The sequence below is a fragment of the Enhydra lutris genome, unplaced genomic scaffold (genome assembly GCF_002288905.1).
Source record: "Enhydra lutris kenyoni isolate GAN:26980312 unplaced genomic scaffold, ASM228890v2 scaffoldscaffold26, whole genome shotgun sequence".
Taxonomy (NCBI): domain Eukaryota; kingdom Metazoa; phylum Chordata; class Mammalia; order Carnivora; family Mustelidae; genus Enhydra; species Enhydra lutris.
In genome coordinates, this window is record NW_019154110.1 from 4,548,174 (window position 1) to 4,564,157 (window position 15,984).

The 15,984-nt window shown below is 48.4% G+C and overlaps 1 protein-coding gene across 4 annotated transcripts; it reads right to left on the bottom strand.

The window, feature by feature from the left end:
* Positions 1 to 4,118: 4,118 nt before the first annotated feature.
* On the bottom strand, positions 4,119 to 8,418 carry LOC111151350 (Era like 12S mitochondrial rRNA chaperone 1). Of its 4 annotated transcripts, none has more exons than XM_022509308.1 (10): positions 8,132 to 8,418; positions 7,053 to 7,180; positions 6,855 to 6,929; positions 6,199 to 6,245; positions 5,977 to 6,038; positions 5,696 to 5,808; positions 5,356 to 5,604; positions 5,065 to 5,214; positions 4,860 to 4,940; positions 4,119 to 4,706 (listed from the first exon to the last, which is right to left on the bottom strand). In XM_022509308.1, exons 1-10 carry the CDS (start codon positions 8,412 to 8,414, stop codon positions 4,584 to 4,586), a joined length of 1,311 nt encoding a protein of 436 aa, XP_022365016.1. In that variant the 5' UTR covers positions 8,415 to 8,418; the 3' UTR covers positions 4,119 to 4,583. The 4 variants fall into 4 exon arrangements, with proteins under 4 accessions (XP_022365016.1, XP_022365015.1, XP_022365017.1 ...); XM_022509307.1 differs by having other exon boundaries at positions 6,852 to 6,929; XM_022509309.1 differs by lacking the exon at positions 8,132 to 8,418 and having other exon boundaries at positions 4,119 to 4,704; positions 6,852 to 6,929; positions 7,053 to 8,119.
* Positions 8,419 to 15,984: the final 7,566 nt, after the last annotated feature.

A 15,984-nucleotide genomic window follows, 5' to 3' on the forward strand; every position in this document is an offset into this window, starting at 1 on the left:
GAAACCAAGCCGTCATCTCTGATAGTTCCCCTAGATCTCAAGCCCCAGTCCATCACAGAGAGATGGAGATTAGAACCGTGTTTCAGCTTTGCTTTCTTACACCTGCTGAACTCCTAGGACTGTACCAGGCTCTCGCTTTGGATCCCCTGTAGGTAAGGCAAAACAGAAAGCAAGAACCTCCCAGAACTTCTCATTTAGTCCTTGGTTCCAGGATGAGTTTTGCTGCTGATTGTACTGTGAGTGGGACACTAGTGACCCTGTGACTTGGCCACCATCTTTGTGCACAACTGTCAACTCCATGGAACTTCAAAGAGTGAGGAAGAGGGAATTAAGAGCAATTTTACTACCTGACTTTTTTTTTTTTTAATATGTGCGCTGTGTATTTCTGTGTGTCTGTGTATCTGCAGGCATTGCACATGTGTGGGGTGCACGTGTGTGTCTGTTCCACATGCTATATGTGTCTGTATATCTGGGAGTACCTGCCTTGCTGTACATGGGTTCCTAGGTGTGGAGAGGTGGACAGAACCCTGAGGCTTTGGGGGTGATTCATTCCCCTTCTCTGTGCCTCCGCTTCCTCTCCTCTATGAATGGATTACTCAAATTCCATGATTTTGAAGGATTCTTGCAGATCTGACCCTCCTTAACTTTGTCATTCACCGTACTGTTTAAGGATTTCAGCCAAAGAAGATCAAAATAAGAGTCAAGGGCTCGAAGCTGCTGCCCATGCAGGGACTGGAATTAGACATGAGAAGGTTAAGGTCCCAGACCAGTCCACACTGGCCTCAGGAGAGCCATGGCACTCCTGATCTGAAGCAACAGTTGTTAGAATGCAAGGTCATGGGCGCCTGGGTGGCTCAGTCATTTAAGTGTCTCCCTTTGGCTCGGGTCATGATCCCAGGGTCCTCAGATCGAGCCCTGCCTTCTCCCTCTCTCTCTTTCTCTGTTGCTCCCTCTGTTTGTGCTTCCTCTCTCAAATAAATAAATAAAATTTAGAATGCAAGACCAGACCCAAGGAAATGGATTGTATCCCCCACCCCCATGCTGGCCGGGGAGAAGGGGCAGAGTCTCCATATGACTTCCCAAAGGGCTCTAAGGAGGCAAAGGGATGGAAGGGGGGCCATCCAGGAGACAGCTCTGGGCGGGAAGTGTCCCCAGGTCCTACTGTGCCAACTGCAGGCTCCTGATAAGAAGGGCCACCACCCTGATAGTCTCAAGTCTGCTTATCATGGTCCCCAGACTACCCCACCCAGGCTCAGACTCTACTCCAGCCCACACCCTGATGAGAGCACCCTCCACCCCAGCCAGGGCCACAGCCTCAGAATCTCTGGCGGGCTGAGATATCTCTATTTTACCTTCAGGACCCCTGGTTTCTGCCCATGTTCACCTTTGGTCTTAGGACTAAGTGAGGACCAGGCAGGAGCCTAGGCAATGAGTGGCGTAAATCTTGGCTTCACTGCATGAAGCCTTTACTCTGGTAAAGGAGCCTGACCTGCTTGTGAGGTCTCTGAGTAGAATAGGCGAGGTAGGAGGGGTCGCAGGACAGGAAAGTGAGCAAGGAGCAGACATATGATAATTTCTCACCTGGCTAGAGGGCCAGAAAGGTTTCTCAGACATATTTCTCAGCAGGCAGGTTCTCTGCTCAGCGGGGAGCCTGCTTCCTCCTCTCTCTCTCTGCCTGCCTCTCTGCCTACTTGTGATCTCTGTCAATTAAATAAATAAAATCTTAAAAAATAAAGTTTAAAAAAAAAAGATTAAAAACAAAAACCAGGATGCCTGGGTGGCTCAGATGGTTAAGCAGCTGCCTTCGGCTCTGGTCATGACCCCAGCATTCTGAAATCAAGTCCTGCATCAGGCTCCTTGCTCGGTGGGGAGCCTGCTTCTCCCTCTGCCTCTGCCTGCCACTCTGCCTCTCTGACAAATGGATAAATAAAATCTTTAAAAAATAAATAAATAAATAAATAAATAAATAAATAAATAAATACCAAAACCAAAACCAGGGGGAAGAGCATGTGCCAACATTCTGTGGCAGCAGGAAGCAGAACATCTCCCAGGAACCAAAAGGTTTGGTCTCTCCTCCCACTCCCCATCTTGGCCTCATCTGCCCCTGCTGAGTTGGGGTCTAACTGCCTCCCAGCACACAGGCCAGATTGTCTAGGATGGAGAAGGGGAGGGAGCTGAGAAGCAGATGTGTCTCCCAGAATGTGAGGTCTAAAATAACAGTTGCAGGGCGCCTGGGGGGCTCAGTCGGTTGTGTGTCCAACGCTTGGTTCCAGCTCAGGGTGTGATCCTAGGGTTGTGGGGTTGAGCCCTGCATTGGGCTCTGCACTCAGCCGGGAATCTGCTTGAGAGTCTTTTCCTCTTCCTTAGATCCTCCTACCCTGCATCCCCCTAGTCCCACCGCCCACCCCCACATCACAAGCACATGCTCTCTCTCTCTCTCTCAGATAAATACATCTTTAAAAATCAGGGGCGCCTGGGTGGCTCAGTTGGTTGGGCAAACTGCCTTCAGCTCAGGTCATGATCCTGGAGTCCCGGGATGAGTCCCACATCAGGCTCCCAGCTCAGTGGGGAGTCTGCTTCTCCTTCTGATCCTCTTGCCTCTGGTGCTCTTTCTCACTCTCTCTCTCAGATAAATAAAATCTTGGGGGGGAAATAAATAAAATAAAATGAAATAAACAGACCCCTCCCCCCGCCAGCTTTCTGAGAAGTCTCTACACTAGGAATCTTGCACTGAATACTGCCAGGCTCTCACTGTAAGTGGCTTAGGTCTCAACAGGCCCCTACCTGTTCTTATGCTGGCTCTCAGAAGAGCTTGAATCCCCCTGCCCTCAATTGACCCAGCAGAGGACCCCTCTACCCAGGGGAGCTTGCATGGCAGAGGTAGCCTAGGTCTACCCTCCTTGGGCTCTGCATAAACATAGGCAGGGGCCCAGGAACTGAAATTTAAGCCAGAGCTTGCCCCAGGAATCCAGCTTTCAGGACCCTTCCTACTTTATAGGATTCAACTAACATTTCCACTGCCATCACACTAGTGCCATGGCCGAAACAACCGGCACCTGGCTATGGCCGACAATGAAAGCCTAAAGGATGGGATGAGGCTGTCCTTCCTCCTCCCAGGCCTGGCAGACAGATGATCGACTTCAAGGGGACAGGACTGAAAGGTAGACCCTAGCCTTAGAAAGGTCCGTAAAGTCTATGGGAGAAAGGGCCTACTAGATAGAGTGACCAGTCACCCTTGTTCCAAGGAGCCCAGCAGGGAAAGGGTTAAGAGGTTGGGCTTTCTAGAACCGGGGAAAGTGTCCCACCCAAGGGAGGGGCCAGTGGATTAAAAGGCGGGCAGCTTGAGTTGAGAGGCAGGGTCAGGGCGTCCTCACCCCTGAAGGCCGCCCCGTCTTCAGTTCCCGCGCCAGGTGAGTACCCTCTCCTGGGCCTGACTGCTTGTTGGTCTGACCTGAGGGAAACTTCCGCCTCATCATGGGATCTCTGGCTTCTTTAATTCTGACACTGGGTCCCCAGGGAGATCTCAACAGACCCTAGCTCTGCAGGGTTCTCCTGGCCAGTCCCCTTCCTTACCCGACCTTGACCACAGCCATCAAGGAGCTGTTGGCTCAGAAGCTATGGAGCAGGGAGTGGGGAGTGCTGCGTGTCCAGCACCGACTGGTCCTGCTCTGCTCCCAGCCCGTGTCTCTCCCTGCCTCAGTGCTCTCTAAGCCATGCTCCCTGTGCCTGCTGCGGGGCCCTGGCTGGGATATCATCATATACTGTAAGTTTGCAATGAGATACTACAGTATAGATGATGTACTAGTCCGGGTCCCCACAGCTCTGGAGCCAGATGAGGAGGGCAGGGGATGCTGCAAACCCACCAGGCTCGCCGCTCAGCCTATCACAGCCTGCTGACCACCAGGACGCTTGGGGATGGCGAGGAAACCGTTACCATTACTGAGTTTAGTAATGGTAACGGTTCTCTTGCTGTACCCAGAATACGTGTCAAGAAGAGAGCTCAGGACCCTGGAGCAGATCACTGGAAGAGAGGGAGACTCCAGCTCAGACAACAGGGTGGGGGTGAGGGAATGGGTTTTCTCTTTCCTGTTCTAAAGAAATAAAGATGAGAACCAGTATGCTTGTCTTTTAATTTTATTAGCATTCAAGCCTGGGGAGAGGGATGGGGCAAGTGGCACTATCTCCCTTAGGACCCACAAGTCCTTATGCGTGGCTTTAAGGTAGAGGAACTGAGGGGATAGGAAAAAGCCCTCTGCTAAAACTGGCAACTCAGGGAGAAACTCTGGGTTCGATGCCAGCCAGAAGCAGAGTGACATTGTTCCTGCCGAAGAGCCAATTTCTAGAGCTAAGCAGCTGGAATCCCAGGCAGAGGCACGACCCCGTAACTGAGCTAAGTTTCTTCCTCCAACAGATGTGGTCAGGCAGGGGCTAAGCAGGATCACTAAGGCCATGCCAGCCAGTCAGTCCATCAGGCAGTGCCCATGGCTCTCACCAGTCCCCATCCCTGGGCAGGGGCCATCCTGGTCAGTGGCTCCTGCCAGCAGCTTGGGCTGGGATGCCATCGGAGAGGCAGCTGAGGGCGGTCATCTGAGAAGCTTCACAGAGAGCCGCAGCTGAACATCGCAGAGGAAGATGTCCATGAGATCTCGGCCCACCTCCTGTGCAATCTGGGAGATCAAGCGCCCCTTTGGACCAATCAGGATCCTCTAAGGGTGGGGTGGGTGAGAGAGAGAGAGAGAGAGAGAGAGAGAGAGAGAGAGAGAGAGAGACACATAAGCCTGCTCTCGGGGCTCCTGAGCAGTGGAGGAAGAACCCTTGCCTAATGCCCTGGTCCTTTCTCCAAGCCTAACCTGGCTTACCACATGAGATTCTTTGAGCACCAGAAGCTTCTGTTCGATCACCAGCTCCCCGCTTGGCCCTTCCTCCCACATCACTGTCCTCTGCACAGGGAGACATCAAGATTAGTCAGACGGACCCACATTCCTAGTTCTTCAGGCCCCAGGTGTCCGGTCCTGGGTGCTGTGCCTGGTGAAGAGCCCCCAAATTCCTTCACTGTGCCCACACCTGCTGCACACTGTAGGGAATCTCCTGGGGCAGGTGCTCTAGGAGCTTCTCTCGGATGATGTTGGCACAGATCTCCTCAGGCGTCTGGCTAGTGAGGACTCCACTGTGGAATTCCCAGGGTCCTGGCCGGGCCTGTGCCAGGAGGTATTGCTGTGGGTACAGAGAGGGACAGGTGGGCAGCTCAGTCCCAACCAAGACTTTCCTACTCACTCTCACTACCAGGAGGAACTCCCGAGGCTTGTCTTCACATGGTAGAAATCAAAGGCCAGGCTCCGGTCAAGGCTAACTGACCTTTAGTGTTTTCACATCCTCTTGGCTTAGGGCTGACAACATGAAGATCTCCTGGAAGTGGGGCCAGCCGATCCTCTGAGGGCCTCCCACAGACTGTGTTTTTGGGCCCTCAGCTGCTGGACTGGGGCAAGGAGTGCCAGGCTGTGAGGGAAGGGCCTGCCTCATCTTGAGCTTCTTGCCATTGACCACACCTTTGGTAAGGGCTGCTGTGAGCTCCAAAAGAATGGACTTCTGCTTCAGGCAATCTACCTGGGCGTGGAAGATGGGCAGAGGGTGTGTGGTCAGCGAGATGGGCCCCACAGAGGAGAGTAGATCCCTTCATCAAGTAGGCGGTGCTCACCTTGTTCATGACAAGGATGCTAGGGATTTGGGAGAACTGAGTCAGGCACTGGAGCAGCTGGGGGCTGAGCTGGTTCTGAGTCCACTTGTCTGAGACATCCACAAGGACCACAACTAGAAGTTGGCAGGGTGGGGAGCAGGACAAATATATGACCACTCTCTCCCCACCCCTCCAAAATGTCCATGATATGGGCTCTGGGTCAACCCCCATCCCCCAAACTACCAGGAACAAGAGACTGTGACCATGTAAATTGGGCTTCAGATTCCCATCATGAATCTAACCCAGATCAGCAGATTCCATGCTCTTCCATGGATCTTCCAACAAAGAAAGCTCCAGATGGTGCCTGAGGGACAGACAAACATAGGTCAGAAAGGGTCTTATGACTGATATACACCTAATGAGGGATAGGGTATGATAAGAGGGTTTTCCAGACCTTATGGTGGAATCTCCCCACCTTCTCCTCAACACCTTTCCCTCTACAAACCTGTTTCCATAGCTATTACCTTTTCTGTTTAACAGGGCTGATGAGGCCAGGGGTGTCAAGTAGAATCTAAAATCAGGAAAGAGAGATGCCCACCCCCCAAGATGGAACGATTAGGACTAGCAAGTGAGAGAAAGGCCACCACTGATGTCAGAAAACTGCATCCACTCTAGGACAGGATGACTTCAGATTTTTACCCTTCAGCTTTGTTTTAATTCTAGGCAGGATCTAACAGAAAGATGATGACTGAATATATGGAAGATTAGGAAGGAGTAAAGAGGGAAATAGATCTTTCTGACTAGAAGCCAGAGGGTGTAAAGTAGAACTGCACTAGGCCTAATGAAAGAGGAGACCCCCTTCCCTCAGAAAAGTGAATCTCAGGGTGCCTGGGTGGCTCAGTGGGTTAAGCCTCTGCCTTTGGCTCAGGTCATGATCTCAGGGTCCTGGGATCGAGCCCCTCATAGGGCTCTCTGCTCAGTGGGGAACCTGCTTCCCCCTCTCTCTCTGCCAGCTGCTCTGCCTACTTGTGATCTCTCTCTCTCTGTCAAATAAATAAATAAATAAATCTTAAAAAAAAAAGTGAATCTAAACATTTTGTTCAGGTCTAACTGTAAGGGAGATCCTCTTAAGTTCACCCACTGTCCAGTTTGCTGGACTTCCTCTGAAGTTACCCACCACCTGGGCCTCTTTCTCCGTGATGACCCCCAGAGCTTGGCAGCGAGTGGTGTGCACCTTCTTGGAGACAGGGAACACCTGCCAAAAACAAAGAAGTCCCAACTGAGTTCCCAGATCACTGTGGGACAATTCATGAAGAAACAGAAAAAAGAGACAGATGAAAGGGGCGGGGTAGGAAGGGGTGTCAAAGATGCAGCATACTTTCCGACCCAGCAGTTGGTTGGAGAGTGTTGACTTCCCTGCATTTGGGGCACCCAGGATGACGACTCGTAGGACCCGGGGGTTCTCAGGCATGTTGGGATGATGGACCAATAGGAGATCCTGCTCATCTGTGTGTGGGGTAGGGGCAGGAAGGAAGCGACAGGTAATGCAATATGGATCCCCTCTCAGGTACTCAGTCCTACTGGCCCACAAAGGAAATAGGGAATACAAGCTTAGTGTACCAGGTTGAAGCTGAGACCTGGCTTTGAGACTTAGTTTGCCCATTCATTTGTTTATATGATTTTCTCAAATTCTCTAACTTCTCTAAGCTCCTTAGTTTTCTCACCTGTAAAATGGGAGATAATATTAACAATGCCTACTTAAAACCTTCTGATGGTTGGCAATTTTGCAAAAACTATCAACACAATCCCTGGCATTTAATACTCAATTACTGTGTGGAATTGTACTGTGTAGTTGTCCCTGATAAATGTATGTACATGTGTACATGTGTGAAAGCACAGCCAGAACAGATAAAGCCAGAAATCCCTCCAGCTCAGACACTCTCACCCTACTAAGGATGTTATAAAAGCTCTGCAAGCTTTCTCAGTGCTTTTAAGTATTAGTTTCTTATAATACTGCACTACCATGACCAGTTTCTGTGTCCAGCCTCGCTACCAGAGTGTAGTCTCTGCTACTTGAGAAACAGAGGGTGCTATTTCCTAGGTGTAACTCAGTCTCTTGACAAGGAGATGGGGCACTTATTGGATCCAGTTCGCTTCCCATTTCGGGACAGAGAGCCACAATTCTGCCCTGCCCGTGTCCCTTCAATCTCCTGCTCTTTGTGAGCATCTCTGATTGTGACCACATAGGTTCCCTCTGGCTCCCAATTCTTAGAACGTGGAATCTCTCTCCTGTGAGATACTCCAAGGCTCGCCTTTCTCTCGGGGCCTCAAGATCGTTTTCCATAATATAGAACCAAAGATGATATCCCCAGGGACTGAGGAGTTTCCCCGACCCAGAAGTTTCACGTTTTCGCTAAAACGGTGACAGTCCGGGATGAGCTTATCTGGGCGCTTTACCTCTGTGCATAGACACGCCGGGAGGGTGAGAAGTCAACGAACTGTCTGGCTGAGAGAGTCCAAGGAAACGGTCCAAGGCTGAGCTCTGGCCATAACGGCGAGAGGCAGAGGACAGGCGGGGACCAGAGAAGGCGGCGCCCGCGAAACAGGACACGCACCTCCGCTGACAGTCAAAGAGCGAGGAGAGCCGGACCCCCCGCTCCCTCGCGGCATTGGTGCCCAACTGCCGGACCCCTGACACCGCCCAAAACAGCGTAGCCGCGCGACGGCTGGGAGCAGCCATTACAGCCGCAAGGCACTCCGGGAACTGACCAGGAACTCACCTACGATTGGATAGGGCGGTGGAAAAGCGAACGAGCGGAATGCTAGATTGGCCCAGAGTGCGGAAATACAGATGATGTTGGAGGTGGGCTGGGGGAGAAACTGCTCCGGAGACTGACCAAGGCTAAGGGAAAGGAAAAATGTGTATTTAGAGTTTCTGTGGACATAATGATCCTTTTGGACTCCCATAAATATCCTGTTTTCTTTGCCTCCTGCCGAAGTTTTATAAACTTCGAGCCTTGAGAGACTACAGCTCCCATGAGGACAAGCGGCAGAAATTTTTCTCTTAGCTTCTGACTTCTCCCAGCTGGAGAAACGAATGCACCGAAGGAGGGAAGGTCCTGAGAACCGGAATGGGTGCCTTATTAGTTCTCTCTGGTTTCAGGCTTGCAGGTTCTCTCCCAGTATCTCCCTGGCTTGTACTAGCGGTGGGCCGCGTTTTCCGACAGTCTTCACCTTTGCTTTATGTGAGCCTCCTGTAGGGAGTACTCCCTGGGTCGGTGTTCCTGAGGAGCAGTAGACCCGATTTCCCATTTATGAACCTCCGTTACTATCTTCTCCCTAAGGCCATTCCTTTCTGAGGAAAAACCAGAGGCTCTGTAAAGGGAGGAGAAGCTGCGTAGTCAGCTACAGTCCCCCCAGATTGCCTTAGCGGCCTGCGGAGCTTGATGTATCTTAGTCGTTTTGCGCCCTTAACCCTTAATCATCCTTGAAGTCTCTCAGTCACACTCTTGAAATTGAGAGAGAAATGTTGCAGTTGTTGGAGAAATGGGGATTTATTCATATGCTGTGTACAGGCCGTGTCCAGGTGATGGGGATGCGTGAATTAAGAAAATGGACAAAAATCTCTGTTACAGGACTTGTGTCCTGGAGGCCGTGTGTGTGTGCATGTGTGAGAGAGAGAGAGAGAGACAGAGACACCTGACAGGAACAGTTCAGGTAGCATGGTCTGGGTGATAAACCTAAAGACAGAATGAAAGATGGGGCGACTGTCTGGTTCAGATGCGGCACCTGATCTCAGGCTTGTGAATTTGAGCCCAGTGTTGGGTTGGGTGTAGAGCTTACTTAAAAGAGAGAGAGGGGTGCCTGGATGGCTCAGTCGGTTAAGTGTGTGCCTTCAGCTCAGGTCATGATCCCACGGTCCTGAGATGGAGCTCTCTATGGGTCTCCCTGCTTAGTGGGAGGCCTGCTTCTCTCTCTCCCTCTACCTGCTGCTCCCCGTGCTTTGCTCTATCTCTCTCTCTCTCAAATACATAAAATCTTTAAAATAGAGCGAGAATGAGAGGAGAGGTAGTTGAGAAAAGCCAGGGGAAAAAATATATATGCATCTTTCCAGGGGAGCAGAGCAAAAGGGAGTGGTAACAGAAGAGGGGGAGAGAAGTGGGGTTAAGAAAAGATTTTCTTTTTTAAGATCAAAGATTTTTGTTTGCTCATGGCGATGACCAGGTAGAGAGGAGAAAATTGCTGTATAGGACAGAGAGGGGAGAATTATTGGGAGGATGGAACCAACTGACTGGGCTGCTGTTGGAGTGGAGGCTGAGTGTCCAGAATAGCTCTGAGTGACACAAGATTGACAGAGACTGGGCATCTAAATGCACTGATGGTTTGCAAATGGCGCCAGGCTCCAGCTTTCAGTCTGCCTGCTCTATTAGCGGAAGAAACAACCTTTCTGGAACATGATATTCTGGATGTTCTTTGGGCATATGGGTGCCCAAAGAACAAAATACCACTTAATACAGGGCAGCTGGCAACCAGAAAAATATGAATCTTGCGTGGAGAGTAAGGTGAATGCCATTTCAACTGTAATTTGGTTGATGGGCAATTTCAGGTTAAATGGTGGCTGAAGAGCTTAATTAAATAAATGCAAAATCACCCAAAGGACACATACCAAGTCCTACAGCATTGGCAATAGAGAACACCTTGGAAGAATCCCTGGGATAACACAAAAACTTGGAGGAAATGTGTCAAAGTGCTTTGTTAATTCTCTTCTTTCCCCCAGATTTTCCCTCAAAGGATATTGTATGGAAATGTATTTTGTGAGATTAGGAGAGGCTAATCAAATGAAATAGACTGCACCGGTTCGTATGTCAACTTGCCACTTAGCTGTGCGAGTTTGGACAAGTTATTTCAACTTTCCAAATGTCAGTTTTGTCATCTGTAAAATGAAGAAGAAAATGATAAACACGTCTACCTAATACCATGTGTTCATTTGAATCTAGGATTTAGAACAATGGAGGATTTAGAACAATGGAGGCTCTCAATAAATGTCCTTATCTTAAAGCTAATTGTTTTAATCTTTCTTTTCTATAGAGACAATTTCTCTCTGTACTGTATTCCTCTCATCAGCATTTATTTAAAAAATGCTTGATCTCCGGATGCCTGGGTAGCTTAGTGGGTTAAGTGTATGCCTTCCTCTCAGGTCATGGTCCCAGGGTCCCGGGATTGAGCCCTGCCTTGGGCTCCCTGCTCCATGAGGAGTCTGCTTCTTCCTCTCCCTCTGCCTCCCCACCCTGGCTTTTTTTTTTTTAAGATTTTATTTATTTAGGGGCACCTGGGTGGCTCAGTGGGTTAAGCCTCTGCCTTCAGCTCAGGTCATGATCTCAGGGTCCTGGGATCGAGCCCCGCATCGGGCTCTCTGCTCAGCGGTGAGCCTGCTTCCCTCTCTCTCTGCCTGCCTCTCTGCCTACTTGTGATATCTCTCTCTCTCTCTCTCTCTCTCTCTGTCAAATGAATAAAAATTAAAAAAAAAGATTTTATTTATTTATTTGACAGAGAGAGATCACAAATAGGCAGAGAGGCAGGCAGAGAGAGAGGGGGGAAGCAGTCTCCCTTCTGAGCAGAGAGGCCAATGTGGGGCTTAATCCCAGGACCCTGAGATCACAACCTGAGCTGAAGGCAGAGGCTTAACCCACTGAGCCACCCAGGCGCCCGCCCCCCCCATTTTAAAAGATTTTATTTTTGGAGCGCCTGGGTGCCTCAGTCATTAAGTGGCTGTCTTTTCTCTGGTCAAGGTTCTAGGTTCCTAGGATCGAGTCCTGCATCGGTCTCCCTGCTCAGTGGGGAGCCTGCTTCTCTCTCCCCCTCTTCCTGTTGCTCCCCCTACTTGTGGGCTCTCTCTGTGTGTGTCTCTGTCAAATAAGTAAATAAAACCTTAAAAAAAATAAAGATTTTATTTATTTGTTTGAGAGCGAGGGAGAGCCATCCCTCTTCCCGTCATTTCTTGAATATACCAAGCTCATTTCTGCCCCAAGGCCTTTATATCTGCTACTCCTGCCTCCTATGTTCTAGATTTGGCTTCTGCTTCCTATTCAGGTCTCAGCTTAAATGTCCTTTTCTCACAGCATTTATCACTACCTTCAATGATTTTCTTGCATGCCTGAAATGCTATAGGAGCATCGTCAAGAGTCTTCACAGTCTTACCAACCCCTCATGGCCCCAATCTGAACAAGTCCCTCCCTTGCTTCACTCTCCTCAGAAAAAAGTGTAAAGTAACGTGGCTCTGGCTTACTTTGCTAGATTCCTCTCTCTTTGTTTTGCTTTTTTTAAAAGTTTATTTATTTTTAGTAATCTCTACATTCAACGTGGGACTCTTTGGACTGAGTCAGCCACATACCTCCGCTAGTCGCAACTCTTGTCATTCCTCTTTTTCAGCTTAACTGAATTTGTTTCAGTCTCCCAATTGCCTGGTATTCTTTCCCACTTCCAGGTGTCTCCTTTTGTCGTTCCTTCCATGACTGATTAAATTCTGAGGATGCTTATTTTTTTCTTCCCCTCCTTTGATAAGACAGTTTATAATATCTTGATTGAGCACAAAGATTATTGAGCCAGGGGTGCCTAGGTGGCTCAGAGGGTTAAGCCTCTGCCTTCAGCTCGGGTCATGATCTCAGGGTCCTGGGATAGAGCCCCACATCGGGCTCTCTGCTCAGCAGGGAGCCTGCTTCCCCCTCTCTCTGCCTGCTTGTGATCTCTCTCTCTGTCAAATAAATAAATAAAATCTTTTTTTTTTTTTTTTTAATTTGTCAGAGAGAGAGGGAGAGAGAGCAAGCACAGGCAGACAGAATGGCAGGCAGAGACAGAGGGAGAAGCAGGCTCCCCGCCAAGCAAGGAGCCTGATGTGGGACTCGATCCCAGGACGCTGGGATCATGACCTGAGCCGAAGGCAGCTGCTTAACCAACTGAGCCACCCAGGCGTCCCTAAATAAATAAAATCTTAAAAAAAAATTATTGAGCCAGATATCCTGGGTTTGATTTTCAGTTCCATTATTTACTGTGTGACCAGGGCAAGTTCTCTCTCCTTCAATTTCCTTATCTATAAAATAGGGATAGGGATGTGATGATGAAAAGAACTGATATGTATAAAGGACTTAGAACAGTGCTTGACACATAATAAATGTTATTCAAGTGTTTGTTGTTGTTATTAGATGTCCCCTACTAGACTGTAAGTTCTATGGGGTCAAGGACAATACATATTACTCACTGCTGTATCTCCAACACCTACAACAGTGTCTAACACATCATGAGTACTCATTAAATTTTTGTTCAGTGAGTGAATAAATTACATCTTTCTATAGATAGATTGGCATACCTTTGTGGTGTCAACATGGCTGCAGCATCTTGTTCTCACATCTGGTTTTAGTTGGAAAGAGCAACAGATTTCTCCTGAAGGAACGTTCTCCATGTGCATTTTGGCTCTGACGGGGTTACATGCCCATTCCTGAAACAATGATTGTAGCTTAAAGAATGTTATGTGCTGAATGACTTAGGTCTGGGTTATGTAAATGTGTTCTATGCCTAGAGTGACCTTATCCAAATCACAGGGTCTGAAAATGGAGTAGGGATGGTTCTCTGAATGATTATCATCGGATGTAGTGTGTCGCTACTTGGCAGGGAAAAAAAAGTCTGCGGTTCTGCCCTTGGTAAGAAATTCAAGTAGTTTGGGGTGCCTGGCTGGCTGGACTCTTGATTATGAGTTTGAGCCCCACATTGGGTGTAGAGTTTTTAAATATTTTATTTATTTATTTATTTGACAGAGAGAGACAACGTGAGAGAGGAAAAACAAGCAGGGGGTGTAGGAGAGGGAGAAACAGGCTTCCTGTTGAGCAGGGAGCCCAATGTGGGGCTTGATCCTAGAACCCTAGGATTGTGACCTGAGCCGAAGGCAGACACTTAACGACTGAGCCACTCAGGCGCTCTGTAGAGATTACTTAAAAGTAAATAAATAAATGAGCTTAATAAATAAATCCATATAAAAAAAGAAATTCAAGTAGGGAAATGGTTCAGGAGACCCGTATGGTTCATGTATGCTATCGGGGCACCTGCCTGGCTCAGTTGGAAGAATGTGCAACTCTTGATCTTGGGATCATGAGTTCGGGCCCTACACTGGGTATAGAGATTCCTTTAATAAATAAATAAACAAAACAAAAAAGATATGTCATCATCATGTAGATTCCAACAGAGGACTTCATGTGGTGGTAGAATTAGGAAGATACAGTTCCTGGAAACTTCGGGGTCAGCTTTAGCTTTTTTTTTTTTTTTTAAACACATCCATTCATCTGAACTTAGTATCAATATTAATTCTTCCTTCCTCTGGCTCTTAGATTTCCCCATGGTGCCAAATGTGTTCTCGTTCCAAAGGGTAATACTTTTGCAAGTAAAGACAACTCTTCCAAGTCAGGAGCTAGCTTATGGGTAGCTAGCTAGCCCTACTCTGTCAGCAGTTACATCTTACTCTATGTATGTCAAGAGATTGGGAGGCACTTCATATATGAGGCAAGCACCTTTGTGTAGACTTGCTTTTCTGGGAACTGAATTATGCTATCTGTACAGTATTTTCCCACAGCAACATATAGCTATGTATGTAAAAGTCACATGCATCTGGTAAGTAAAAAATCCTTCAGTTCCTAGGTGCCTTCATTTCTTAGTGACTTGAGAATTCCATTATATGTATTTTTAAAAAGACTTATTTATTTTAGAGAGAGGGAGGAGAATGAGCAGGAGGGACGGAGGGAGAGAGAGAGAAAGAATCTCAGTCAGACTCCATGCTGAGTGTGGAGCCCCATGAGGGTCTCGATCTCACAATCCTGAGATCACGACCTAGCTAAAACCAAGAGTTACACGTTTAACTGACTGCACCACCCAGGTGCCCCTATATGCATTTTTAATTAATAATCTGTAATAAATAATACTAGTGACACTCCATTTTTAGCATTCTCAAACTTTACTGTTGGGCCTATTCTTGCTTCTTTCCAAAAGGAGGAAAAAATTTCCTTAATCTTAGGAGTTTAAACATTCATATCAGATCCTGGCATTAGGAGTAGCTTTTGCTTTCCCCCAAAGTACAAAGAATTTAACACCTCTCACAGAAAGAATGGAACTGCTCCCTGCCTTCCCCTTCTCTTTGATCTTCTTTTGCCTTACATTATATCTTGGTTCCTAGATTTCCAAACTCTGAACTGTAGAGGGAAGACTGGGCTGGAGATGGGATGGGGGTCATGGTTATAAGGAGAGAGTTTATTCCTGTGTCTCCTCTTCCTTTCTACTGCAGTGCACTGCCCTCCGCTGTCAAGTATGTAGTGAATTTCCAAGATTCAATTAAGCCTAGTCTGTTGTTTGGCTATGCCAAGGCAGCACAGTGGTCTAGGAGCTGATGGTTGGGTTTCCATGGGCTAAAGGTCTAGTTTTTGTTTAACAGTTTGCACAAGGGCCAGGCTTCATAGTGAGAGCTGGAAAGTAGGGGACTATTAGCCTTCAGGTCCCTCGATGGCACATATGAGATGCCTAGAACATTTTTGTCCAATAAACGGTATGCGCTTGATAAACAAACTGAATTTAGCAGTGTCCCAAGGAAGTTTTAGTGCGGTCACCGCCTTGCCAAGATCCTTGGGACTTCTGAGCACCTCCTGGCCCGTAGTATATTCTGGGATGTAAAAGCTGCCTCTTATACCATTAGCCCCAGTGTATTCTAGATGTGATCGTCTTCTTGAAAGAAATCCCAAGTTCGGGGCTCTTGGGTGGCTCAGTGGGTTAAAGCCTCTGCCTTCGGCTCGGGTCATGATCACAGAGTCCTGGGATCCAGCCCCACATAGGGCTCTCTGCTCAGCAGGGAGCCTGCTTCCTCCTTTCTCTCTCTGCCTGCCTCTCTGCCTACTTGTGATCTCTGTTTGTCAAATAAATAAATAAAATCTTAAAAAAAAAAAAAAAGAAATCCCAAGTTCATTATCAGTCACCTCAGAGCACCTGCATTCAGGCCTTTAAGTGTAAGTAGGATCTAGAATCTTAAAAGTGTCCTTATGTCTATGGTTCCTTACGAGCATCGCGGTCCAAGCGTTAGTAACCTAGGCAAGGTAATCTAGAGGCCTTGGACCTGGGGTCAGCCGCCACAGCCTGTAAGCCTAACCAGCAGTCATGTCCACCTGAGACCCGGGGGTCCAGGGCATCAGGCACTGAAGAAGACGCCTCGGCGCGGGCTGCGCAAGCGCGGGCGTCCGTAAGGGCCCCGGCACTCCAGGCTGCGCAGGCGCATGAGCGGCTCC

Bases quoted from the DNA above. Each gene is read 5' to 3' on its own strand.
- LOC111151350 (XM_022509307.1), bottom strand. From the start codon at position 8,414: ATGGCTGCTCCCAGCCGTCGCGCGGCTACGCTGTTTTGGGCGGTGTCA. The intron at 4,941-5,064 runs GTGTGGGCACAG...CTCCCTGTGCAG, and splicing joins TTCCCTACAGTGTGCAGCAG to AGGACAGTGATGTGGGAGGA. The intron at 4,707-4,859 runs GTAAGCCAGGTT...CCCCACCCTTAG, and splicing joins TGCTCAAAGAATCTCATGTG to AGGATCCTGATTGGTCCAAA.